Source organism: Tachysurus vachellii, chromosome 10, assembly GCF_030014155.1.
Source record: "Tachysurus vachellii isolate PV-2020 chromosome 10, HZAU_Pvac_v1, whole genome shotgun sequence".
Taxonomy (NCBI): Eukaryota; Metazoa; Chordata; class Actinopteri; order Siluriformes; family Bagridae; genus Tachysurus; species Tachysurus vachellii.
The window spans coordinates 23225990-23251514 of NC_083469.1; the positions used below are offsets into that span (position 1 = coordinate 23225990).

General features: G+C 38.0%; 3 protein-coding genes across 4 annotated transcripts; 1 reads left to right on the plus strand and 2 right to left on the minus strand.

The window, feature by feature from the left end:
- Positions 1 to 235: 235 nt before the first annotated feature.
- Positions 236 to 4603, minus strand: LOC132852253 (uncharacterized). Its single transcript, XM_060879335.1, has 4 exons — positions 4432 to 4603; positions 4023 to 4194; positions 3609 to 3730; positions 236 to 2768 (listed from the first exon to the last, which is right to left on the minus strand). The coding sequence occupies exons 1-4, from the start codon at positions 4531 to 4533 to the stop codon at positions 2442 to 2444; spliced, it is 723 nt and encodes a 240-aa protein (XP_060735318.1). The 5' UTR covers positions 4534 to 4603; the 3' UTR covers positions 236 to 2441.
- Positions 4604 to 13101: 8498 nt separating this feature from the next.
- LOC132852868 (mitochondrial basic amino acids transporter) lies at positions 13102 to 20110 on the minus strand. The gene is made up of 4 exons (XM_060880360.1): positions 19918 to 20110; positions 17877 to 17920; positions 16514 to 16597; positions 13102 to 15919 (listed from the first exon to the last, which is right to left on the minus strand). Exons 1-4 carry the CDS (start codon positions 19949 to 19951, stop codon positions 15161 to 15163), a joined length of 921 nt encoding a protein of 306 aa, XP_060736343.1. The 5' UTR covers positions 19952 to 20110; the 3' UTR covers positions 13102 to 15160.
- Positions 20111 to 21723: 1613 nt separating this feature from the next.
- On the plus strand, positions 21724 to 25411 carry slc25a47b (solute carrier family 25 member 47b). Of its 2 annotated transcripts, XM_060880364.1 has the most exons (6): positions 21724 to 22152; positions 22439 to 22482; positions 22548 to 22619; positions 22696 to 22878; positions 23465 to 23729; positions 24540 to 25411. In XM_060880364.1, exons 1-6 carry the CDS (start codon positions 22116 to 22118, stop codon positions 24815 to 24817), a joined length of 879 nt encoding a protein of 292 aa, XP_060736347.1. In that variant the 5' UTR covers positions 21724 to 22115; the 3' UTR covers positions 24818 to 25411. The 2 variants fall into 2 exon arrangements, with proteins under 2 accessions (XP_060736347.1, XP_060736349.1); XM_060880366.1 differs by lacking the exon at positions 22439 to 22482 and having other exon boundaries at positions 22105 to 22152.
- The last annotated feature ends 114 nt before the right edge of the window (positions 25412 to 25525 follow it).

The following is a 25525-nucleotide window of genomic DNA, read 5'->3' on the forward strand; positions in this document are numbered from 1 at the left end:
TTACACTAAACATGTTATTCCTTTTCACTGGGGGTGTTAATTCCTAACATTGACATGTTATTTTATGACACTTTAAAGTGTATTTTTAACTCTATATCGTGTTACTCCCTTACTCTTAGTGTTCATTTAGATCATTCAGTGTTAACACTTTACAGTGTATTCATGACAGTTGTGTTACATTCAATGCTCTGAAAATACTTTTTCACTACAAGAAAAAAAGAAACATACGAAGAATTCAACTTTTTTAATAAAGACAAAAATATCCAAGCACCATACAACTTGCACATTTACAGAGAAAATAATGGTACAATATAAAGGCTGTCATCTCCACCATAAGCACTTTAAGTCAAAAGGCTTGTAAATTTAAAGACAGTCTGCTTTTATCACATCTTTTTCAAACATGTTGTAGGCATGAAAGTGCTCACTAAAATGGTCAACCATAAGCTTGTTCACTATGAAGTAGATCACACTGTTGACTAAAAGCATTTTTTTATTCTGCAAAACAAAGGCATTTCCTGTTCTGTGCCACTGCAAATCACTAACCCAGCTCTGTACTCTACCCCACTGATCTTTACCCAGTTAGTAGAGAAGATGTCTTTTGCTACATTGGGCAGGGCTTGGGCAAACATTTCACCATTTTCCTCATTTTCCACATTAAATGTTTTAAAAGGTCCATACTCAACATGGTTCAAAGGAGATGTTTCCCAATTGGATGCTAATGGACATTTGATGTTTTTTGGCAAGTGATACTGTGATGTTCTTGAAGTTTTTAAGGGTGCTTTTGAAAACCCTGTGTTTTGCCTCAAATCTCATACTCCACATATGTATTAACGGTCCAATTTTTCGAATACAAGACGGGTAATGTAACATAAAATGATGTTTAGGAATCAGGTTTCTACCTGGATACAAGTGTTTGAACAAGTCATGATGTTCCATTATTAAATGCTTAAAATGCACAGTCATGCCTAGTGTAACAGATGGAGAGAATATGATGTTAATTATCTGCAGTAAGAGCAACAGCAAAGTCCAGTTCTGGTTTCCTTCTGGCACAATGTCACCAAAAATCATAGGAATGTTTTTTACCAGACAAAGAGTCTGAATAGAGTTGAGTCCTCTATTATTGCTTATACTGTCCAAGTTGACCCTTGTCGGACGTTTTTTGCGCTCCAAGTAGCCATAGTCAAAAGCATAGATTCGTGACAAAAGACCAGGTTTTGACAAAACATTTTCAGAGAGATATTCAAACAGTAACTTTATCTCATACTGAGCCACCCCTTCAGGTATGTCATGCATTATGTCCAAAGAAAAGTTGTAGCAAACATGAAAGTACTGTAGGCTGTTAAGAGTTGAATTAGACCAAACACACATAGCTTTTGTGGATTTAATTGCAACTCACTGCAGTGCATTTCAAAAAGCTCTTTTCCACGCAAAATTATCTTTGGGTCATCCTCTTTGTAAACATTCTGAGAATCATCTTTTTCAATCAAACACAAACGACATAAGTGACGTCCACTGAAAGACTCTGCAAAACCCATTATTCCATGCATCCCCAAGTTGTCCCCAGTTTTCTGACATATAGTGCCATAGACCTTTTCAGATGAGAAAGGCAAATCAATGCCATGACTCTCCAATATTTTGATGTCATCAATCAGAGGCTGTAAAATAGGATCAAAGCCATAGTTTTTCACATCTTCTGTGTGAAACAATGCAACCAAATGAATATTCATCAATACAGAGTTTAACTTTGGAGGCAGATTTCGGAGGACAAAATAGAGCGCACCAACTTTGTGAACACCACGTTTTGAATCCAGTGGGTTAGCAGTCTCAAAGTCATCAGAGTAAAGCTGAATTTGTAAAGAAGTCTGTGTTTTTGAGAACAATGGATGTGACTTAAAATAACTTCCATCACAAATGTCTTCATATCTGTCTTTTGATACACATGGTTTTGCAAGTAATTCACAAATATAAGAATTGCGGCAGATAAATTCAACGGTTTCCAAAATTGGAATGTAAACAAAAGTGTCTTTCACTGGGACCTGATCATAAGTACCTATATTTTTATTACGCCTTGTATCAAATCAAACTCCTAAATTTTTTTCCACTGGCTCCACAATCCCCCATTTCTTGTTGAAATACTTCATTCTTTTAGTTTTAGTATTAAAACTCACAAATGGGTTTTCAAAATTCTCAAAACCCTTTTCCAATGTAGATCTTACAGGGTTATCTTTTGGCACAGCGGACAGTATTTCTTGCTTTACTTGGGAGTGCAGTCCATCAGCAAGTTCTTCCAAATCACTAACAATTGATGAAACTACACTATTTGCCATACCACTACCATGGAGTTTGGCAATAATTGTAGCACAGATATCTTTTGTGTTTTCTGCGATACTTTGACCAGATCCATTGTTGTCAAATGAAACAAATGAAACATTTGAACATATTCATATGTCATTCAAAAGTTTTGCCCGCAACTCACGAACTCTTGGAGACTCATCTGTTGTGGTAACATCAATGTTGTAGACAGTTGTAGACAGTTGGCAGAAAAGTGTAGAAATGGACCAGGGACTCATCATAAGACAAGTTGAACATGTAGTGGGATTTAAACAGTTCATCAAAAGCACCCAATGAGCTGGTGGCTTGTCAGAGGATGAGCTCTTTGTTAACGGCGATGTGAAGGCGTCAATTGTCTTCTGGGTTCGGCCAACTGCAAGGATGTATGGTTGTTTACCCTCTCTTTCCTGCACATATTCAGTGATGCTGCAGCATGACTAAAAGAAGAAAAAAATATTATAAATGGTGTACACCTTCAAGTGAATCTGGTACTTGCTGGTCCATGTTAATGTAATAGACTTTGTAAACTGACCCTGTGATTTGAGATTTGCTTCACTGGAAAAAACATTCCTCCCAAATAATTGGGACATACTGGTCAGTAATACCCATTCATTTGAAAGGAACTAGACTTAGTCGGCGTTACCGGTGTTCAGCCGCAACACCGGTTACGTGCTCTTGACCACCGCGGCCCCCACCGTCGTTTTGATTTTGTATAGTAATAAAAATCGTTTAGTTCAGTTAGAACTTACAATTAAAAACTGTACGTGTTTGCTCCATACAGTGTAAGCTGAACGAGAGTCGCAGCACAGATCAACAGCAGGAGTCAGATTTCACCTCACAGTCTTGACAAGACGATGGTGGAAGATTTGGTTTCAAAGCGAAACATTAAAGCGCATATTTAAGGGAGTTTGTCTTTATACTTTAAGAATAATAATTAACCCAACATTCAAGCATTTGATACGCAATGGGTAGGGGTGTGGGGTAGGGACGTATTATATGTACGCCACAAGTGCATATGCAGAAGTGCAAGAAAAGTAATTTCTGAGTATCAATAGAACGCCACATAGAAACAGAAAATTGTGCTATTGATACGCACTTTCATGAGATCGGGCTCTCCATTCTTATGAAAGTTGAGCTTCACGCTCACACGCGAGCGAAATGGGCACTGTTATGAATGCCCCTTGCGGCCATGCTCATTTTACTTTCTAGTAAATCTAGCAAGTGTATATAACTAAAAAAATTGTCTTGTGGAATTTACAAATGAGGCATAATAGTACCTTATGAAAGTGCACCATTTTGTCCACTGCATCACTTGGACTTATTTTGGTCCTCTTCCGTCCAGCTGTGGGTGGCAAGAGATAGAGAAGAAGCAGCAAAGAAGCGATGTCACTGTCCCAGTCTATCAGGAGGAAAAACAAGGCATTAATGTCTAATAGGAAAAGATAAAACTAGCTAACTAATTTGTATTATGAACCAGTGTTTCCGCTACATTCATTCTGCTGTGGTGGTCCGCCACACCAAAAATCATAACACCACGGCTGCAGCTTCAACGTGAGGTCCGATATTGTGCATTCTATTGTGTTATGTTTAAGCCCCACTAAAAGCATAAAAAACATTCTTGCTGGAGTTTATTGCGCTTTCTAAATCATATTCCTTTCACAACACTGAACCATTCATGCTGTGTAGCTTACCCGTTTCATAGTTCTCTGCGAGTTTCTCAGCAGATTTTAAAAGTCGGCACAGCTCAGTTGTCTGAGTTAGTTTTTTGGCCTCTTTGATGACATTGGGCTTAAATGAGGTGTCCCACTTCTCAAGCATCTTGGAGGCTTCAGCACCAAACAGCAGCAGGAAGTCTTGATTCACCTGTTGATTATACACACAAGTATATATGATGGCAGGGCTCAGTGCATTGTTAATGGTGCGCTTAATGATTATCATTGTGTGGTATATTAAACCAGTGTAAATCAGAATAAAGATTTTGGAAAAAAGAATTCAGTCAATAAGACAGGAATATAAATGATTAGGTGTTTTCATGGCTAACATCCAGCAAAACACTGGATATAAAAGACTTAATTTTAATAAAAGAAATATACAACTCACCAGCCCTTTGACATCTAAAAAGCGTGGAAATGTTTTGAAGACATCTGTGCTTCTTTGTGGGTCATGCACTAGGTCCTGACGGTGTTGAAACATCATCTTCATCTTCTGAAATACACTTGCTTCATCAGGAGAGTGAACAAGAAATGAAATGGCCTCCCTGCAGGCATCTCCATCAAGCTGCTGAGGCAGTGTGGTTGCTGATCTTCGGCGCTTTGGTCCTTGTGCTTGATGCACTGAGGCTTCCTTGACTGGCCGTGAGGCGCCACGCTAAATATCCAGTGCCCTTTTCCCCATCATAGAAATGCTCCTGTTCCATTTAAATGAATAAACACAAATACTCACAAAATTATCTTACAGATTATTGTTGAATTTTGAAATCTTTTCACTTTTATAAGCAACTGTAGTTATTTTATAATGAAAACTACAATGCCAAAGCCCTTTTCTGTAAATCTGGTGCTGTTTTCTTAATAAGGTTGTAAAACTTACATAGCCCTTTGGAGAAAAAGGATCCTTCAGTGAGGTAAAGAGAGTAATAATTCCCAGGGCATACTTCTCCTTCTGCTGACGGGAAGGAATCCTACTATAGAGTGAAGAAAATCAATCTTTAATAATTTTTCTTTATAAAGTACAAGAAACATTAGCAATATCATTACAAGATTACAGCTTTTTTTTACATTCCTTTGTAATAAAAACCTTTTTAAATCTTACCCATGTCTCTCAGTAATATCACTCGCCAATATGTTGACAAGCTGTCTCTGAGTGCGGTGCATTAGTTAATGTCTGTACAGACTAAGGGTGAAAGTTCAGATGAATCTCAAAAAACAGCAGTGTTGTGAAAGGTCAAATTCTAGGAAGGGGCAAATTAATTACATTTTCTTTGATAAAAAACTGAGTTTGGAACCAAATGCTTCGATTGGTGATAATCTCAATTTAGCGTGACACCTTATAATTGATGGTAAATCAAAATAATAAGTTGTTTTCAGGGGGGCACGGTGGCTTAGTGGTTAGCACGTTCGCCTCACACCTCCAGGGTCGGGGTTTGATTCCCGCCTCCACCTTGTGTGTGTGGAGTTTGCATGTTCTCCCCGTGCCTTGGGGGTTTCCTCCGGGTACTCCGGTTTCCTCCCCCGGTCCAAAGACATGCATGGTAGGTTGATTGGCATCTCTGGAAAATTGTCCCTAGTGTGTGATTGCGTGAGTGAATGAGAGTGTGTGTGTGTGCCCTGCGATGGGTTGGCACTCCGTCCAGGGTGTATCCTGCCTTGATGCCCGATGATGCCTGAGATAGGCACAGGCTCCCCGTGACCCGAGGTAGTTCGGATAAGCGGTAGAAAATGAATGAATGAAAGTTGTTTTCAGCTCTCAATTACCTCCTTTGCTGCCTCTGACATGGAAGCCTTTGTTGCAGAACTGCTCGTGTCTTCTTTGCTGGATCTATTTCTGCCTGTGGGAATACCCAGTTCTCTAAGGTCACTGTCACTTGAAGAAAGTGATATGGTATCCGTGAGGGAAGATGGTGTTGAATGATCTAAAGGGGAAAACTATTTAAAAGAGAGAATTTGATTAACTTAACCTTTTGTGGCTTTATCCATTTTAGTATAAACATTTTAAGTAACCCTAAAGTATTCAGAATATATTTTTAGTAATCAGTAACAAACTTGATCCAACCTTGTCCACTGCCATGTTCGTTCCATAAAGAAAGGTCAATGTCAGCTGCATCAAAGAGCCCTATCCATTAACATAGGTTTTCTTAATGACACCTACCTTCATCTGAAATGCTGTCACGTACTGTCAGGCACATGTCTGGATTGGCCTCCAACAGCTCTAGAAGAATGTCTTCCTCTACTGCTGTGTCAGTTTCATCAAAAATGTCAAGTTGAGCTGCATCAGGAAGCCCAAACTTGTTTTTGACTATCAAAAGAGGTAATGTAACCAGATAAAGTCACCTGGAGCAAGTTTTAAATCATTCTGCTTAACTCTATTTCCTTGTCTTGTAAATGTTAAACTAAAGGAATCTGTAGCAAAAGTATACTGCCATGTACTAACTAATGTTGATGATTCCACTAACTGTCATTAAAAGTAAAGCTCTGCAATTAAAATAAAATATTATGACAACATTTTAATAAACTGTTAAATACAGCCAAAAGTATTTAAATACACAGACAATCCTGTGCTGTGATTTGTCGCGAAAGTGGCTACATATTTTGTTTGGCCTTTAAAGGATGGCTATTTACCTTCCCTGATGAATTCTGAATAGGTGAAGCCTGAGTGCAATTTGATGTACTTCTTGATACTATGGTATTTCACCTTCAGCAACATGGTAACATCCTAAAACTGCACCTAGTGAAGAAAAAGCAATAAGTGGTTCAATCTTAACTGCAAGGAGATGTTAGCTTGTTTAAGTGGCAAACAAACAGTGAAGATTGCTTATCATATGCAGGAAATTTTTTTTTTAATATTCTGTTTTGCAACATGATGCTCAGTCATTTTTTTAACTTCATTGAGAAAACAAGCATTATTAAAAGTTGAAAACTTGTCATTTTGTGGACACTTGTCATTTTTCATACTTTTTATCTTTTTAATCTGTATCATGATGTTGCTGTTCCGGCATACTTTTTAACCATTTAAGCAAGTAAATCACAGCAGAATTAGTTTATTTTGGGTTCATACCACTTGTATGCATCCACCATAGCCCAAACTACAACCCCTGGCAAAAAGTATGGAATCTCCCCTCTCAGAAGATGTTCATTCAAATTGTGTAGAAAAAAAACACAAGCACATATATGCCACAAAACAATTATCACTCAACAATCCAAACTTCTGGCTGTATAAAACCCTTAACAACTTACAACTGTTTTTACAGATCAAACAGAGGAAAAAAATATGGAATCACACAAATCTGAGGAAAATTATATGGAATCACCATGCACTTTGCATTTCTAAAACAAACACCTGTATCTGATTACAACTGCTAATTAGTCTGCAGTTAAAAAAGAGTGCTTGTACACATTAGTGATGTGTTGAACCAAGATGACTGACATAACTCATGGCTCCAACACGAGAGATGTCAGTTGAAACAAAGGAGAGGATTATCAAACTTCTCAAAGAAGGTAAATCTTGTTGCAAAAGATGTTGGTTGTTCCCAGTCAGCTGTGTCTAAAATCTGGACCATGTACAAATCAAATGGAAAGGTTGTAAAACGGAAACATACTGGTAGACCAAGAAAGACATCAAAGCACCAAGACAGAAAACTTAAAGCAATATGCCTTGAAAACAGAAAATGCACAACAAACAAATGAGGAACAAATGGGCAGAAAGTGGAGTCAATGTCTGTGACCGGACTGTAAGAAATCGCCTAAAAGAAATGGGATTTACATACAGAAAAGCCAAACGAAAACCATCATTAACATCTAAACAGAAAAAAACAAGGTTTCAGTGGGCTGAAGAAAGACAATCTTGGACTGTGGATGACTGGATGAGAGTTATATTCTGTGATGAATCACAAATCTGAATTGGGCAGGGTGATGATGCTGGCAAACTTTTGTTTGGTGCTGTTCTAATGAAATTTATAAAGACAACTGCCTGAAGAAAACATGCAAATTTCCACAATCATTAATGATATGGGGTTGTATGTCAGGTAAAGGTATGGGAGAGATGACAGTCATTACATCTTCTATAAATGCACAAGTTTATTTTGAGATTTTGGACACTTTTCTTATTCCCTCAATTGAAAGGATGTTTGGTGATGGTAGCATAATTTTTCAGGATGATAATGCATCGTGCCATAGAGCAAAATCTGTGAACACATTCCTACAGGAAAGACATAATGTCAATGGCATGGTCTGCAAATAGTCTGGACCTCAATCCAATTGAAAATCTGTGGTGGAAATTAAAGAAAATGGTCCACGACAAGGCTCCAACCTGCAAAGCTGATCTGGTAACTGCAATAAGACAAAGCTGTATACAGATTGATGAAGTATACTGTTTGTCATTAGTTAAGTTCATGCCTCAGAGAATTCAAGTTGTTATAAAAAGCCTGAGGTGGTGCAACAAAGTACTAGTAGTGTTTTTATTTGTTGAATCCATATAATTTTCCTCAGATTTGTGTGATTCCATATTTTTTTCCTCTGTTTGATCTGTAAAAACAGTTGTAATTGACTATAGTTATCTTTCTTTGTTTTTTTTAAGTGTTTTATACAGCCAGAAGTTTGGATTGTTGAGTGAAAATTGTTTTGTGGCATATATGTGCTTGTGTTTTTTTTTCTACACAATTAAACATTTGAATGAACATCTTCTGAGAGGGTGGATTCCATACTTTTTGCCAGGGGTTGTATTTAGAGAATAAATATTTTAAAAGTTGTTTGCTTGTCTTGCGGAGGGAACTGATAGGGAGGGGGAGGGGGAACTCAACTGTTTATAAATGCATTTTTGCGTTTTTTTTCCTACTTACACAATTATTTAGGTATACATACATATATCTTTTCTCAATAGAGAGTGCGATATTTTTTAAATAATTTTTTTTGGGGGGACAATCCTCGGATGGATGGATTTCATGTCCGGGATTTACGCCCATGCCATCAGGTAATGTTAAACACGAGTAAAGTTAGCGGGATTAAACATGAAGGCCGCAAACGGCGCGAAGCGAAAATGGCCAGTGTGAAGACGCCAAAAGCCTTGTTTAGGCCATCGTCACCGACGAAAAATTTGTATTTTCCCTGCATCACTGCTCGCGGACGTGCACCAAGCATTTTGAAACTGACGACGACACCACATAAAATGGCTTTCATTAAATGTTAGTGTAAAACAATGACTAGACAGTGATTTTCTTAAATGTACTAACACCGTTAAGCACATGTTGTTATATTAAAACATGCTAACGTCATTTTACTGTTATACAGTTGCTGCACTAACTTAGACTGTTAAAGACTAACATTCTTTATAAATTGGTAAATGTGGTTCTCAACCTTTAGACCGAGTATTCCTGACAGAAATGTGCTCTCTCACACCCCTTAACCGTCCGCGAATTAAAAAAATAAAAAGCGACGATTGACTGCATCACACCCCATTTAACGTTAAAACTTGGTTTAAATAATGACTAACAATCTTTATAAAATTGATGAAAGTGTTTCTTACCTTTTAAACCGAATATCCCAATCCCACACAGTTTTCTTCTGGGTGTTAAGTTCACCGCCTCGGTAGGTGTCGTGAAGACAATTTCCAAAAAGTAACTCAAAATTAATGTATGCTCCCGACTCATTGAAATGACGTCCCCCACAGAGCTTTTTCAACACTGCAAGTGTTAAAATAACACACAAATCAACACCCATTCACTCGGAATAATTTACACTGGGAATTTAAATTAACACTACAGATTTTGCTGTGAAGACGGTTCGAAAAGTGATTAAAGGCTCTCGGTTACTGTTCAGAAGGTCGAGGGTTCAAGGGTGCCATCGTCGGGTCCTTCACCAAGACCCTTATCTTTCTTGTAGAAATTTATTTTATTAAGATTATACTTTGTGAGAAGCTACTGTTCTTTCTTATAACTTTGTATAACACGTTGTGGGCAGAGTATAAATAATGTGTGTTTGTTTCATACTGTATTTTAAATATCCTAGACATCAGATAGTAACATAATACACGTCACTAATTTGCGTCAGAAGTACTGTTTATTTAATGGAAGACGTTAACACTATGTGAAGTTATGCTGAAGTTGTATTCAACTTCTTAGGCATGCCGTATACTGTATTATTTAACCTACTGTACAATTAGAAAATGAGGTTTAGCATTTCAGTAGTACAAAGGTTGGGACTCCTAAGAGGCTTTGCTGGAGTTTTATTTTTTTAAGGAAATATAAAGTGGCTGCTAATGTTATAATGAGATTGCCATGTTAAAATTTTTGCTTTATATGAAGTGAAAACTGTAGCCTCTAATGTTCAAGTGTATATTTTTGAGAATATAACTAGACGGTTCTTCTGAGCAGAACTCGAATGGAAATCAGGCTTATAGACATTAATGAATTCGTCTCTTACAATCGTTGGCAACTTGTGTTTCTGTTGCAAAAACATTTTTGTGTTAGATTATTGAGAGAACAATCTTCTAAATCTTCTTAAACCAACGCCAAAAGACCTACCGAGGATGGTGCCGACTTCCCATCGTTCAAAACTCACATGACGATAATTGTGACCTATAGCTGGTGCCAAGGACAAAGTGCACTAAATGTAGCATTACAAGTGTTTACACTGGAAAAGCTGCATGCAAAGCAAACAATAGCCTTCAGAGGAGACATGTGGACAATAAGAGCTCAGAATTCATTTCAATTCTCTGTTTAATTTGTATAGCAGTTTTAACAATGGACATTGTTTCAAAAGCAGATTTACAGAAATATATAAAATGGAGAATAAAAATGATCCTTATATTAATCTTGAGGTATAATTAGACCGTATGAGGAAGAACCCATCTTCATTGTGTGACACCAGAGAGTGAGAAAATGAAAGCCCAGAGACTGGAGCTGAAGGCCACAGCACCACTCTGACAGACTCTATAAATTATCCGTTAAAAATATTGTCATTACTGATATGAAAGACCACTTAGATTGTACCAGCTCCAGTTGCATTCCGCTTCATGAAGTATTCGGACATTCCAAGATGAGATGCCAACTACATGTGATCTTTGAGGACGACAACTTCCTCATCAATACACAATTGTCGAACTGTATATTTATAATCACACCCTCCAGTGTCACCCAAATGAGGACGAGGTTTACTTTTGAGTCTGGTTCCTCTCAAGGTTTCTTCCTCTTCCACCTAAGAGAGTTTTTTCCTCAGGCTTGTTCATTGGGGATAAATACAAACACAATTAAAGTAAGTCTAATATTCATTTAGAATTTGACTATTATATTAATCTCTGTATAATATTAAAATTCTTTGTATTATGTTTCTTATGTTTTGTAAAGCTGCTATGAGACAACATCCATTGTTAAACATGCTGTACAAATAAATTTAAATTGAATTGAACTGAACTTACTTGGGGGGCACGGTGGCTTAGTGGTTACCACTAGCATGTGGTTAGTGGTTGTGTTGATCTCACTGGGGATATTATCAAGCAGTGGTATGAACACAGCTATTGTTTCCATTTACCTTGTGGACATTCCATCCCTTTAAGAGATTTTTTAGCTGGTGATTTGCAGCCTGGGTTACTGTGGCTGAATGTACTACTCTGATTAAACACCTTCATAGTGATGACGCCATTTAAGAGTTAAGAGTTGTTTGGATGTCTTAGCACTAGACCATGTTGTTGTGAGATTTAAACAGCCTCTTCCTCTGCATTGCATAGAAATCATGGACTGCTCTTTTGGACTGTTCAAACTAGACTCCAATTATAGGAGTGTTGCGTTCCAGCCTTCCAGGAAAATCTATATATATATAACAGAGTGCTGAAAAGGACACACTGTCCAACCAGTGACTCAAGGAGAATAATGCATGACTGCTTTGTTGCGGTCATGGGGTCATGCCAGTCCAGCTTACATGCGTTTTGTGGAGTTGTAAAAGGTGTATGTATATATGAAGGTGTATCTTCAGTCTCTGTCATACTTGGTATAAGTCAGTGTTGTAAAGTAACGGAGTACAAATACTTCGTTACTGTACTTAAGAAGAAATTTCACGTATCTGTACTTTACTTCGCTATTTAAATTTGTCAACTTTCACTTTTACTCCACTACATTTCCTAGATAAAATGTATACTTTTACTCTGTTATATTTCCAATAAGCATCTTCGTTACTCATTACTGCAAAATAAAATCAGAAGAAATGTGTGTGACTGCAATAAGGGAGGTTTGGCGAATCACTGCTCCTAGATTGCATTACGCTCCGCAGGCTCTATTTCAGCGTAATGTTGCCAAAGGAGGAGGAAGCACAACTGAAACCGCCATGGAAGCACCTACTGGAGGACCTCCCGTTATCGTAGACGACCAAGCCGATAATAGTGGTGAACTCGGTGAACAGGGTGAAGAAGATAATGTTATACAACTGTGGCCATATTTGCAAGAAATGTTTCTGTACATTGGAATGAAAGATTCTTCCTACCGGATGAAGTGCCTCTTATGCCTACGGAAATTCACTGAAATTTTACGTTTTACTTTTACTTCAAATACTTAAGTACATTAAATATCAGAAAATGACTTTTGATACTTAAGTACAGTATACATCAGATACTTTAAGACTTTTACTTGAGTAATATTTTAAAAGGTAACTTTCACTTCTACCAAAGTCTTTTTCTAGTACGATACTTGTACTTTTACTCAAGTATTGCTTTCTAGTACTTTATACAACACTGGTATAAGTACAGTAGGAGTCTGACTTCTTGGAGATTTCTGTTATTTCTGCCTTCTTGGATATTTCTGTATAACCTCCAGTTATACATCCAATTGTCTGTCTATGAGTAAAGATCTTTTTATCTATTCTCTATAAACAACTTGACATTCAGGTCCATTTAATTGTCCCCAATGTTTTTTTCCGCCGAATCATTAGCAGGAATGCTGGTTGTATTTTTCCATAGTGGATTCGCAGTGTTTTTCCAGCAATGGCACAGCAGCATGATGCAATTCCTTCAAAGCTTATTACTATGTTCTACTACTACTAATAATAACACACAGCCCTATTTTCATTACCCTTTACTTCATTAATAAATACCATTTTGTACAATCTTGTTCATTTTCCATGTGAGAAGACAATGTAAAAACAGACAGAATTATAGAAAAATCATGAATTATACACACGAATGTGAGACCTTTCCTTTAAAAAGTTTATATTTTTTGACTTACAAATCAAAAGAAAACTCACAAAGGTATCACTAACCAATGCCAGTAGGAAAATCACTGCTGAGATTCTCGAAGGTAATTGGAACCAGATGTACCATTTAAAATAATCCTACAGCACTAAAATAATGCACCGATATCCTACGTGGGTTAGAGAGTAATAGAAGGTAAGGGAATAATTGATATAATTAAGGCACAGACATCATTTTTGAGTTTTAATAATATTACAAATGACACTAGGGTTGTACTGTGTAATGTTTCAGAGATGTGTTCCCCCGTAATCAGAGCTAGCTGTAACACTAACAGTGTTGTGGAGAGCTTATGGGAGCCAACGATCCATCTGACGTGATTTTTATACATATATACATCACCTTTACACCGAGGAGGTTTGTCCCTGTCTTCTCGCTGAAGATCTACAGTGGTGTGTTGTACTGTACAGAAATACTGCATGAATATTTACGCATGCTTTGCTTTTGACATTTTCAAGATTTGTCTGAAATGCTAGATTTTAGCTGTAGCTGTGAATATGCAGCGTTAGAGGCATGAAAGTCGAATCAGAATCCGTCTTTTCTTTGGAATGCCAGTTGCAATGGAGAGAAGAAAGAAAAAAAACAAACAAAAAAAAGGACAAAGCAAATTAAAGTCTAAATAAACAGAATTCATCCAATACAGATGCACTACATGGGCCAAAGTATATGAACGCCTGTCCATCACTTCCATAGTTGTCACAATGTTGAAAGCATATAGCTGTTTAAAGTGTCTTCCCTTCGCAGTGATCAAGAAGCCTAGCCCAAATGGGTCTGGGATGCATACAGTATGGCTACATCGCACTTAATGAGAAAGCGAATGCGTCTCGACGCATCCCGAAAGCAACAGTGAGATGTCTAATCGTTAAAGCTGGAAAATATACAATCATAGTGAATCTGTTTGTAATAGCATCACCAGGTTATTGGATAAAGTTGATGCTATAACAACAAAGATGAAGGCTTCTGTTTTGTATAGTCTCGTTTCTCGCCCTTTATCTCTTTCGTTTATATCTTATTGTTAGCAGAACACACGATTAAATACAGCCTGTAAAGATGCACAAACGCAGACTTCCTATAGTGGGAAATGTATAAAATCTGATCTGGTCTCCAGAGACGCATTATTAATACCAGGTGTAAACATGTGTGTGTCCAAGCTGTCCACTTGTCATCTGATCAGTCGTTGTTCTGATCTGATCTGTGGATGTGATCTATCTATGCGTCCAAACTGTCCACTTCTGATCAGACATTGCTTGCTGAAGCAGGACGAGAAACACATTCGAGTGTCCTGCTCATAATAGAATCATAATCTAGTGGAAATGCTTGGTGTGATGGACAGGTGCTCACATACTTCTGGCCATATATTATATAAATTCAACACTTCAGAAAAACACTTCAGCAAAAAAAAAAAAAAAAAAAGCTAGTGACATTTCTGCAGTTTTTTTTAAGTTTTTTTTTTGGACCCATATCTTTGTCTTTCTATGAAACAGACTTGACTCCATCCCCGCTTGGCCTTTACTCAGTTTAATACAGTTTGGCATTAACGATTTTGCTTGCTCATAAGTTTCCCCATACCAACTTGATTCGATCCAAATTCCTGGACTAATATACATTCTGAAGACAAAAAAAAATCATAGCAGCACTGAAGAGAGAAACTTACGAAAAACATGCTTTGAGTTTCTTTCAGAACCTTGGGTCAAAAAAAATATATAAATAAAAATCCTGCACAGTGTGTTACTATTTAGAAATAAAACTTTGAAAGCAGCTATAATTTTGCTGATAATGTTTCTAGTATAACTGGTACAATTGAACCCCAACAGGATATGTACAGAGGGGAAAATACAGGCACTGTATAATATTTATTATGTCTGAAGAGACCGAATATGAGATCCGATTAGAGGCTTGAAGTTTGGAGCTGTGTTTGCTGTACAGGCTGAGGCTCAGGCTCACAGTCTTTCACACTGCCATCGTTTCGCATGTACATGAGGAACAGAGTCACTGTGGCGAACGTGGTGGCGTTGACTGGGAAAGCTCTGAGAAGAGTAGAGGTCAGACCTCGACTAAAAACCCTCCAGCCCTCCCTCTGCCAGCTCTGACGGACACAGTCCATAATTCCGTTGTATTTATGAACTCCGCCTACGCCATCTGCCTGGAGGCGGGACTTAATAACGTCCACTGGATAGGTAGATAACCAGGACGCAATCCCAGACATGCCCCCTGCGAAGAGCAGCTTGGGAATGATGTACAGGTCGTCTGCTTCGCATCCCAGTGAACGCGTCAGGACGTCGTAGGCCAGGAAATACACTCCGAATCCAGGCGTCTCGCGGATAATGGTGGTTAGCATGCCACGGTTGATGCCCCTAATGCCTTCTTTCTTGTAGATGCGGACCAAGCAGTCCAGCGAGTTCTTGTACATCTTCCTGGAAGACTTCTTCTCTCCCGTGCCTTGCAGCTGCATGCGAGTCTTGGCTAGCTCCATTGGGCAACAAATGACGCACTGGATAGCCCCGGCTGCAGCGCCTGCCAGAAACTGGTTAAGAGGGGTATCCTTGCCCAACATGCGCATTGCGTTGCCTTGTACACCAAATACGATGGCGTTGATGAAAGTCAGGCCCATCATTGGGGAGCCAATACCTTTGTAGAGCCCAGAAATCTGTAATAAATGAGACATTAAACAAACAGGAAATGAAGTGTAAGAGAAGGAATCCTACTGTTAGAGATGAACAAGGAGCAAAATATAACAGACCTACGAATATAGGCATGATGTGTGTTTTGTTTCAGTGAGCTGAGCATCCATTTATCTCAGAGCTAGTCATTTTGTAGATTCAACATTCAATTTAGCAAGACAAAAAGCAGCCATATGGCTAAGTCTTTTATCAAGCTACCGACCACAAAGAAACCACTAAAATCTCAACAAAGCAGACTTTATGATGCAGTTCTTTATTATCGGCATTTAATTCCTTCACCACAATATTCCACAAGCACATCTCGGATCAGCGTGGCATGTTTATCTTAGAGAGCGAACAAGATAGCACGACATCAGAGCTTAAATTTAGCTCTCTGCATGTTGTCCTTGCTTACACTGGCTCCTAAAATATCAGCTGTAGCAATGTGCAATGTGCAAACCTGCACTGCCAAAGTGCAAAGACCTTGCTGGAAGATTTTTCTTTCATTTTCTGCACTAAATTAGAGAATTAGATTCATCACTAGAAAATAAAAAACAATAATAATTGAAAATGATACTCACAGATTCTTGATGAACAATAGACTGGAAGCAGTGGTACGTTCCGCGATACAGAGGCTTGTCCACACTTTGTACCTGAAGTCTGACCTGAGAGTTGGATTTCCACAATTATAACCAGACCTTAAGAGCGAACGTCACGTTCACAACACACTGAACTGTACGAACATGTAGCATATGAGCAACATTAACTGAAGCTTTGAATCAAATGGGGGTAAAAAATACACAACGCAACATTTTAAACAGCATGAAATTTAAGAGTCTGCAGTGTAGTGAATAAAAACAGGGATTATTGAGTGCTATGTCGTAGCTGAGGGATGAAAATAAATGAATGAAAACCCAAAACACGCCATGTTCGAATGGAAATGAAGAAATTCACCTTGACTGTACTTACTAGGTTACCAATCCGTGCAGGGGTTGTAAATCCCTCACCCTCATCTACAACAAAGTAACACTTATGCCGTGAAAGACAGCCCCTGTAGCAGGGTTTACAATGAAAAACAAAAAAAAAGGCAGGACAGCGGCTATGAAACACATCGTATCTCAAAGCTCTGGACCTCTGTGGCGATTAGAATCTAGAACAATTTCATTTCATGATCATCATCATCATAATACTGAGCTAACATCTTTGTGAATACTGTTTTCTAGAATTATTAATGATGTACAGTATTTCCCCAAAATTTCACAAGAAATCACGGATCAGGATCAGTATTATAGGATTTTTGTCAATATCCTGTATTGACATGTACTGTCTAAACTGATATATTAGTATTTGATTGATTGACATGATGCAAAAATTAAGACTGATCCGAGATCAAGATTGTACTGACGTTAATCATGCCCTAAAAAGGACGGACACACACACACACACGCACGCGCAAAGAAGTGGAACAGTGTTCAGTTACGCTCTGAGGCAGAGCTGGGAGTCTTTCACACGTGTCTGTATGTGCGCGTGTGTGCGCATATTCATTTTTCTGTGAGTAAGGTCATACTTCAGAGAGCATTCAAAAACAATAAGAAATGATCATGACATCTAATCTGTGGTTAGAACAAACAATACATTACTGTGAGACCAAAATAACAAATATAAAAAGAGCTCAGCCAATGCTTTGCGTGTGACCCTGTAACCCACAACCAGACCCTCAAACCACCATGTGTGATGGATAGGGTTGGGTTTTTTTGTTTGTGTTTTATAAAGGATACACAGTTTCAATACACAGTTATGAACTTTGTTTCAATACACGGTTATTAACTTTATGTTTCAATACACGGTTATGAATTTGTTCTCTAGAATTTTCTGCTGTGACAGAATAACAGATAATCGCATATGTCCAGCATCAACATTATCCAAAAAAAAAGGTGAACTCACCTTAACGGTATCAAAAGGATGTCCAACCAACACACCAGCAGCACCTGTAAGAAGACATTAGCAATGAATATTCTGCCTGTATAAACAAAACAATAACTTAAAGCTCTTTCTGCCCTCTTCCGCATACCTCCCTGTGACCATTATTAAGTTCATATAAACTCCTTGAAATAAAACGTCTAGACATGATCACACAGTGTTCTCTAGGTCCTGGCTGGGTCGTTCCAGACTGGCTGGATGCAACCCTTTATGCCTTTCATGTCTAATGGTGTTTGACTATCAAACATATCCTACTAAACTGCAAAGCCTTTGATTACGACCACACAGCGGTTCTATTCAGAAACTTTATCGGAAACATTTAGTCCCAGCTGAATTTCTGCCTTGTACAGAGCCTGAATGTCATGGATAGTTTTGTAAAGTGTAGGCCTATATCTGGTCTCACTGTGAAATAGTCTTGTTGCTGACATGGCGGTAAAAAGCAGTAAATCAATTAACTTGATCTGACAAATGCACACAACTGGCTAGTGTTGGTTGCCATTCATTCCCATCAAACTATTAATCATCTGAAGATCTGCAGATAGGGCAAATGCTTTTCTGCTGCATCACTCAGGGCCGTGATTTTATTTTTACTAAAATGTTTTTATTTACTCACTCACTCACTTACTCACTCACTCACTCACTCATTTTCTACCACTTATCCGAACTACCTCGGGTCACAGGGAGACATCGGGCATCAAGGCAGGATACACCCTGGACGGAGTGCCAACCCATCGCAGGGCACATACACACTCTCATTCACTCACGCAATCACACACTACGGACAATTTTCCAGAGATGCCAATCAACCTACCATGCATGTCTTTGGACCGGGGGAGGAAACCAGAGTACCCAGAGGAAACCCCCGAGGCACGGGGAGAACATGCAGGTTTTTATTTATTTATTTATTAATTTATATATATATATTTTTTATTTTTTTATTCTACTGTCTTCTTGGTAAATTTCTGGCCATCGGTGCTTAACTATTAATCGGTGCTTAATCGGTTCTGTTCAAAAGCAAGCCAGGGAGACGGTTGCAGTGAACCTTGAGAGGAACCCAATTCATCCTCCGCTGGGTGACACCCGATAACGGGATCAAAAATCGTTACACTTCCACAATTCGATACTATTAGGACGGTCGTACAGCTCTGAATGCATTAATATTATTTTAGTTTCTTTTTTTTTTTTTAAGTGTACAGTATATTTTGAATAACTGGTGCATCTTGGGCATATTAAGTGCAATATTATCCATATGAAATGATCCACAGTAATCATTAAATTGTATGAAAGTTACAGCATACCACGGTAAGCTAGTTAGAAACTAATACGCTATACGCTTGACAGAAATATCCGTATGTTTGCATGTGTGCTTGATTTGCTGAGCAAAGCCAGGAACTCTGATGTCCTTGGGTTATACAAATGAGTGAGTGTGTTGGCAGTGTGAGCTCTCTTTAGGCTGCACAGTAGGCAGATAAAAGGACAGCCATTTTGATTGGCTGGCTAGAGATCAGCAGAGAGAGAAGACAGATGTGTAAATCAGTACTCCTTTGAGTTTAATGCAAACTATGACTATTAAAATTTCTCTCTGCTTTGTGCTCTGATGTGCAGTTTATACACTTAGGATTAAAATACGATGATATTTCAATAGAAAAGCGTTAAGAAAATAAATTAAACATTTTTTTTGTGTGTAGTCCTGGGAAAGTCAGGGTGTCAAGGCATGTACGGATATGTGGAATAGACCTGGTGGAGGAGAGGAGATACAGGGCATATAATTTTGTTGCAAGCTTCAATGTTTTTTTTTCATACAATTTCAGGTTGTGAAAAATAAGTATCATCACTGAAAAAAGAGCACTATTATATATATATATATATATATATGTACATATTATTACATTCCATACCATTATAGAATTCCATATGAAATGGAAAACAAGCAGATGGCTTCACCCACTGCTTTGCTGGTGTTTAGTATAGTTTGTGATTCACACTGCTAGATATAAACACTTACCTCCCATACATCCTGCTGCAAAGTCCAATGCCATTCCTTAATGTTAGTTTCAAGTGACTGGAAAAAAAAATATTTTTATAACTTTTTTTAAAGATTTTTATAATTTTCTTTTCTTTTCTTTTTTTTACTGCACAACCAAAAGATGCTCGGACTTGCGTTTCATGCCTGTCTCAAGTAGCAGTCTATTCTAGTACTTTCTGAATGGAGCTCACAGAGAGAAGCCGAGTCCATATTTAAGGACTAGTTTGAGCCAATAGACTCGAGTGAACTCAGGCAACACCCCTAACTGCCCACTGGCGCGTGCGCCTATGGGTGTGTCTCAAACCGAGATTTAACACTGTAATTACAGCCATTACAGTGTTAGAGCAAAACTGATTCTGGTATTTCGTTTACTCTTTGGTTTTTGTTTAACAACAACAACAAGTGTTGGATGAGTGACATGTAGTTTAGTTCATAGTTCATCAGGAGCTCTCGGTTGCACTGTTATAAATTGTTGTAGAAAGGACATTATTTACATGATTTACTGTAGAGTGTCACCCAAATGAGGATGAGGTTCCCTTCTGAGTTTGGTTCTTCTCAAGGTTTCTGCCTCATGTCCTCTCAGGGAGTTTTCCCTTGCCGCTGTCGCCTCCGGCTTGCTCATTAAAGATAGAAATTTTAAGTTAATCTTTTTAAAAGTAATTTTAAACTTTAATTGTATATATATATATATATATATATATATATATATATATATATATATATATATATTCTAATAATATATTTTACTTTCATATTATTATTATTATTATTATTATTATTATTATTAAATATTTATTTATTTTTCTCTCTCTTCTGTGTCCATACTTCTGTAAAGCTGCTTTGAGACAATGGGAAATTGTTAAAAGTGCTATACAAATGAATTGAATTGAAAAAATGTAGGACATTACTCTTAACGCGCTTTTTATGGTGTTAAACAAAACACCTTTGCCAAGTGCACACGGAAATCAGAAAGTGTCCAAGAACTGGGAACACAGAGCTCGTGCTAAGGTAAATAATAAAAGTAATTAAAGTAACTAGCTTTAAACATTCATGCGCATTGCTTTTTTATAATATTTATTATTATTATTATTATTATTATTATTATTATTATTATTAGTAGTAGTAGTAGTAGTAGTAGTAGTAGTAGTAGTATTTATTGTAACTGGCTTTTGAGAACAGTGGTGGTCAGTGATTGGTAAGTTAACTGTTAACTCATAACCAGCAGCTGCAATACGTACATTAAATACATCCAGAAAAGAGCTTTTAAAATATCTTTTGACTGCTCACACTTTGTACTCATCATATACATCACCGATGATCCCGAAACTCAAATCTGTTGCATTGCATTCTGGGATATGAGTCCATATTTTCCACTCCACTTCTACACTAAATGTTCATGTGATTTTTGAATAACTGGATACAAACAAAGCTCTTGCACCATGTGCACTACTATGTGCACAACACTTGTAGGAAGGACCTCATATTGACGGTCTGGTGTCCACAAACCTTTGGCTACATAGTGTAATTCCACTATCAGTGCCCTCACATGACGTGTGCATTAGGGTTTCCTACAAACAGCTTAATCCCCAGTTAGTGCACTACATGCAGAACAAGTAGTCAGTTTGACACGCGCCCTGTTGTGTGCAAAGACGGAATGCGCGTTTGGCAGCTGCCCACGCGCTTCAGTCTGACCAGCGCGTGCGCTGCCAATAGACCATTTAACCGTTTTCATGAAAAAGGAAGTTTTTTGCCAAAAAAAAAAAAAAAAGTTGAATTTATTGGTGAAATAAAAAACTTTTAACCTGGTAACCACAGTTTACAACCGTAACAACTACTATTACTACTAATAATAAATATAATCGTCGTCAGGACGCAGAGTGTTTTAGACGTTTACACCTTTGAGGTGACAGATAAAGCCAAAGCTAAAGCTAAAGCCAAAGCCAATTTTTATTTTAAAACCTAGCAATAAACTGTAAAATGTCAATCTTTTAATGGGCAGTTCAGCAGCTTAACAACTTAAACATTGAGCTTTACTACTTCTTGTACTTCTTATAATAATAGTAATAACTTAAAAATGGAAAAAGGTGGCATTTTTGTTTGCCATTCAAGGTTTATTCTAGTTAGCCATCTAGCTAGCTACAGTATAGGTGCTATGTGTCGGTCTATGGAGAGCAGATATGCATGTAGCAGACTTCATTGCCGGCTCTGTTGGAGGTAAATTCATTTCCTGTCTTTATACACGGTCTGCTTTATATCACGAAAATAATCTACATTAAATATGTCGTCGAGGCGACGACAGTGTAATGGTTAGCATTTTCTCTTACTGGACTAATTAACCTGGACTGTTTCCAGTAGCTCCGTTAGCTTAGCGGTTTAGAGGTTAAATATGGCGAAGGCCGAGCTGTTAAAAGTCATCTATGTTTCTGTAGGCAAAGTGAATGATCTTGTGCTTAAAGCTTGTGGTGTTTGTCATGTTTCCCTACTGTTTTGTGGTGTTCAGGAGCTTTTGGGGTGGCAGTGGGCTATCCTCTGGACACAGTTAAGGTAATATTCAGTCAAAAATAAAGTGATTACTACATTACTGCTGTTTAATACTGTATTTTATCCAGGTTAGGATACAGACACAGAGGAAATTCGTTGGGGTTTGGCAGTGCATTCACACAACCTGCAGAAATGAAGGGGTATGTAAAATGGACTAGTGTGTCATTTGTTTTTTTATTGGTATGTTTTTAATAAGCTTCTACTGTATATTCACAGGTGTATGGCTTTTATAAAGGCATGTCGATGCCCATGACTACAGTGTCCATCAGCTCTTCTGTGGTGTTCGGCACATATAGGAATGCGCTTCAGGTGTTGCACCGCCTGAGGGGTAAAAGAGCAGATGCCCCCAGTCCCAAACATGATATCTTTCTAGCAGGCTTTGCTGGGGGGATTGCTCAGGTACCAACCTCGTGTTCGGGTTGTTTGTCTGTTTATTTGTTTGTTTATTTTTATCAAACACAGAGGGTTCACACAAATCTGCAGCACAGTGATGAAATACAGTAGTTGTGAATAATATGAAGCAATAAGTTTTTTGTTGTTGTTTGTTTTTAATACCACAGTCCTTTCTGAATTCTTGAATCTGATTGGTCAGAAGGTGTTGATTAATTAATACAGTAGCAACAGTAGTTTTGGCTTTAATTCAACTCACTAATCGTTAAACAATGTTGGAGATATTGTTTCTATAGTAACAGATCAGTCACTGGGACTTGTACGGTGACCACCAATCATGATTAGAACCAGTTAATAATCAATTGATCCGGCGTAGATTTTATTATAATGGTTAATCAGTTTTATTTTTACCATGAGGAAGTCTTCTTTTTATTGTAAGTTATAATGCGCATTAAGTGTTGCTTATCAATAAATTAATTATAATATAAAATATATAAAGTTAATTCAATAAAATCATACCAAGTTACAGACCTTCCAGAAACTGTCCTGTTCTGTTCATCAGCACATAAAAGATTATCTGTTTTGTGCTTTCCAGGTTTCAGTAATGTCCCCAGCGGACATTGTGAAAGTACGTCTTCAGTGTCAGACCCAACTATATCAGGGATCTGACTTCAAATCTAGGCCTAAATATCGTGGGCCTGTACACTGTCTTTTAACCATTGCTCGTGAGGAAGGAGTGCTGGGCCTTTACAAGGGAGCTGGAGCCTTGGCGCTAAGAGACGGTCCATCTTTCGCCACATACTTCCTTGTCTACAACACTGTCTGTGATCGCCTATCTTTGGACAACAATGCTCAGCCTGGTAAAAGATAGCTGATTGTCTGATCGTGCACTAATCAAAACTGTCAATAGTTTTGAGTCTAACCAGGATATACATACAATTATGCTGTTAGACTGTAAAATGTTCCTATACCTGTGTATATAAGAAAACAGAATTTTGCATTATGATAAACAATCGAAGATAGAGTCTAATAGGATCATGGTTTACTTACACAAACAATTTATCCTCCTTTATAAATTAGTGTAAAATGTATGTATCATCGTGTCATCGTACGTGGACACCTGAACAATCTTATTTCAATCAAAGTTCTGTTTGAACAACCCATTCCAGCTTTAATCCTACTGTTAATGAGATGATCCACTCTCGTGCTAAGGCTGTTCACTAGATTTTGGAGTGTAGCTGTGGGGATTTGTGTTCATTCAGGCAGTGATATTAGTGGAAGAGGCTTGGGGTGCATTTGGCATTTTGGTTCATCCCAAAAGTGTTTAGTGCGGCAGAGGTCAAGGCTCTGTGCAAGAAACTTTGTGGGAAAAACTGGAACCAACATTGGTTAAACGTCGTCTTCACGGAGCTCGCTTTATGCACAGGTGCATTGTCAGTTCCAGTGAGGGAAACTCTTATACAATTACGTAGCATATATAATTGAGTATTGCAACTTTCTAGCAACAGTTTAAGGAAGAACCACATACGGGTGTGAAAGTCAGATGTCCACAAACCTTTGGCCATACATACATTATAATATACCATAAGCAACCAAAAACATATTTGCTTGTACAATCGACATACCATAGTGTCTAATACGATGCTACATTTCCAAACCCATTTTTCTAGAATGGAAGGTGGTGATGCTCGCTGGAGGATTAGCAGGGATGTGTGCCTGGAGCGTTGGGACCCCCATGGACGTTATAAAGGCTCGCTTACAGACTGACGGTGTGGGCAAGAGGCGCTACAGAGGCTTTTTCCACTGCATAACCGAAAGTGTCCGAACTGAGGGAACCGGCGTTCTTTTTAAAGGCCTCGTGCTGAATTGTGTCCGCGCCTTTCCGGTCAACATGGCAGTTTTTGCCATGTACGAGCTAACCATCCGCTTTCTACAAAAAAAATTGTAGTTTGTTTCTACATATCACATGACACGTATTATTATGTAGAAAAAGCAATGTCATGCCATGGGTGAGGATTTCAGGAAAATCATTCCTGCGTGAAAAATCTGGTATGATGCTGAGGTTTATTTCTAATCTTATTTGCATTGAATTGCAGTGACTACCTCTACTGAAATTTTATTCATATATTTATATTTGTATTTATTACATGTTGTGATCATTTCCTGGTAAAACTAACACTGCTGCTTCATATTGCACATTGTATTACATATCATATCATGGAATTATTAATTTATTCATTTAAACACACCTCATGTCAGCTGAATAGTGATATGTTCTTTTGTTAAATGGGATCATTCTTGTTGTTTTAACACCTACGTCTGACGGATACTACAAAACGTAACCAGAACAACCACTTTTGTCTTGGAAATATAAGACTGATCACGGTGTGTATGGGGAGCTCATGAGAACATCAAAGACACCAGATGATGAACAAGTAACTGCAACTTCACTCTATTCAGACACTTGGCAGAAGATTCCAGCAATCAGGATAAAGGACAAATGTTTGCCCTTTATGTGATTTAGTAAGAAATGAAAATCACAACATACTCTATTAATAATTTGTTGTGTATTATCTGGGTTTCTGTTTCCGTTTCCTACAGACAATAAACGTCTGCCGTGATCGCAAACTCGCAACAGATAAAGATGGCTTTAACA